General features: G+C 47.4%; 1 protein-coding gene across 2 annotated transcripts in view; it reads left to right on the top strand.

Annotated features, from left to right (window-relative positions):
- Nucleotides 1–2,162, top strand: part of LOC119587693 — a 10,114-nt gene that overhangs the window by 4,322 nt on the left and 3,630 nt on the right. For both annotated transcript variants that reach the window (XM_037936369.1, XM_037936370.1), the window contains exon 5: nucleotides 1,420–1,647. In XM_037936369.1, coding sequence (XP_037792297.1) covers nucleotides 1,420–1,647 — 228 coding nt within the window. The remainder of the gene's footprint in view (nucleotides 1–1,419; nucleotides 1,648–2,162) is intronic.

Genomic DNA, 2,162 nt, shown 5'->3' with positions numbered 1-2,162 from the left:
GCAAAATTTGACTGAATTCCGGACGTTGTTACGGTCAAAAGATAAGGGACAGACATCGTAATCCGAGGTCTAGGCTCCACCACCATATCCGCATGGTTTGCGGTAATGGTGGTAACTCCACAAATGCAAATGAAACACCGAGCTGTTTCGAATAGCGTCTCGGGCGTCGGGTTGGTTTCAGGTTTTAAAATGCGTTCAGGAGGAGGTACGTACTTGTAGACCTCTGGCCGCGTTCACTAATGTAATTCTATCCTTGCGAGGAAGAACAGAAAATTAGGGTGCATCCGCGAGCACCCTTTCTCCTCGCCCTACACAGACCCTCCTTTTAAGGGCCTCCGCTGTGCGCGCGCAAGAAGGGCACACACCCACGGGCCTTTTGCTTGTTGCTTTAACTGATAAACACAAGTACTGCAGCCTCGCATATCAAAGCTTATTAGAAGCAATATCAGTTTTACGTTTCAAGAGCGATTAGGAAGATTTCACTTGTGAAGAATGGGCATAAGCTTTTACATACAGTTTTCTTAATGTTTGGTAAAATTAATGATAGAACATATGATAGGCTTGAATGCAATGTAGAAATTAAGTGTACAGTATATGAATTTGGGTTCAAGTCATGCGTCGGTAGTTCGGGGGAAATGCCATATTTCCACATCCGAAATTCAATTCGTAATTCCTTTAATAGATCATCGTGGTTTCGCTGGCGGTTACCCGGCTCTCCAGCAACGCAGATGAGACTTAAATAGTTATTTCTAACGCTGGTAATGGTTCTCCTAGAGGGTCCTTCAAGCACCGCAACTCTGAAGTGTCGAGGTCCTGACTGTGTGGCCCTTTCATCCTTAGGTCCTTCAAGGAGTGTTTTTTTTTTACGTACCTTTTATCTCGGACTCGTGAGGACTCTCCAAACCCTCTCTGGTGTTTTGTCCGCGTTTGTTGTGTCGGACGGCGAACGTGGGGTCTTAATTGCGTCTTCATGCAGAGGGTGGGATGTGCCGTCGGTAGTGAGGTTTATAATGGTCCTTCCTTTCTCCACTGCTATCGAGGGTGTGACCGCGCGAGTTATGGCGAACGTTATCGGGGACGGTGATAACCCTAATGAGTGGCTTGGTGTGTCTTCTTGTTGGTGCGCCTCTCGCCACTTACGGCGCCGGTCTTAGGATATTTGTTTGCCGCGCGTTGCTTGTGTAAAGAGAGTATGTTGCTGACAGTTTTTGTGCTGGATGCATGGCTGTTAAACGGTGTGGTGATCATAGCATTACGGCTTGTTAAGCCTACTGATGGTCTTTATTACCTTTTTTTTTTATTAACATCCCTTGGTTAGTTCGGTTATCAAATCTCTCTGGCTCTTGGAACGTTAATTTACGAAGATCTTTTGTTTATTTGCTGTCTTTTCCTGTCCTTTAACCCTCTCCCCCCTTACAGCGCAAGCCCTCCCTCACCTGGCTGTGGCTCATCAAGTCCTTCGCCGTCATCGGCGTCAACATCTACTACCTGAGCAACTGGGTCATCAGACAGGGCCGCTACGACCACCTGGAGTGGGAGAAGCAGACGTACGAGGACGAGTTCATCTGGGCAGCCGAAGGCCTCACCCTCGCGCAGATTCTCATCATGCTGTTCTATTGCCTCATCGGCGGCCTCTTCACCTACAAGGTAAGGCGGATGGGAAGACGCCAGGCGCCGCCATCTTGGTTCTTGTCGGCGCCGATCGCTCATTGGTCCGCGGCTTGGCTTGTCCGTCGCTCATTGGTCCGTTTTCTTTGCGACCGTTGGTAGTTGCGTGATTTAAATGGAGTAAAACTCGGCGGTAATTTCACGGTCGTTATGGTTAATTTTTAAAGATGTAAATGTAAAACAACGTGAAATTTGTTGAAGCAGATCCAAAGTTACCATGTTTAGCATAATCTTGGGTAGAATCTTGTACAAAAACAGAATGCAATGGGAGAACGTGAATATAATTAACAAAGTCAGTAAAAGATGTTAGATTGCTGAGAGCAACGGCCATGAGGGAAGTTTCGTAATACAGGAGACCACAGGTTGCTTGTTCGTTTCACCCGAATACACGGAAATGCCTCGATCAGGGTGCACCATGTCAACGCAGCCGCCGATTGCTGTCAGGGAGACCATTAATGGCTTAAATGAGTGCCTCGTAAGAGGCGGGATGGCAT

The sequence above is a fragment of the Penaeus monodon genome, chromosome 23 (genome assembly GCF_015228065.2).
Source record: "Penaeus monodon isolate SGIC_2016 chromosome 23, NSTDA_Pmon_1, whole genome shotgun sequence".
Taxonomy (NCBI): Eukaryota; Metazoa; Arthropoda; class Malacostraca; order Decapoda; family Penaeidae; genus Penaeus; species Penaeus monodon.
This window is presented reverse-complemented; position numbering and strand designations above follow the sequence as displayed.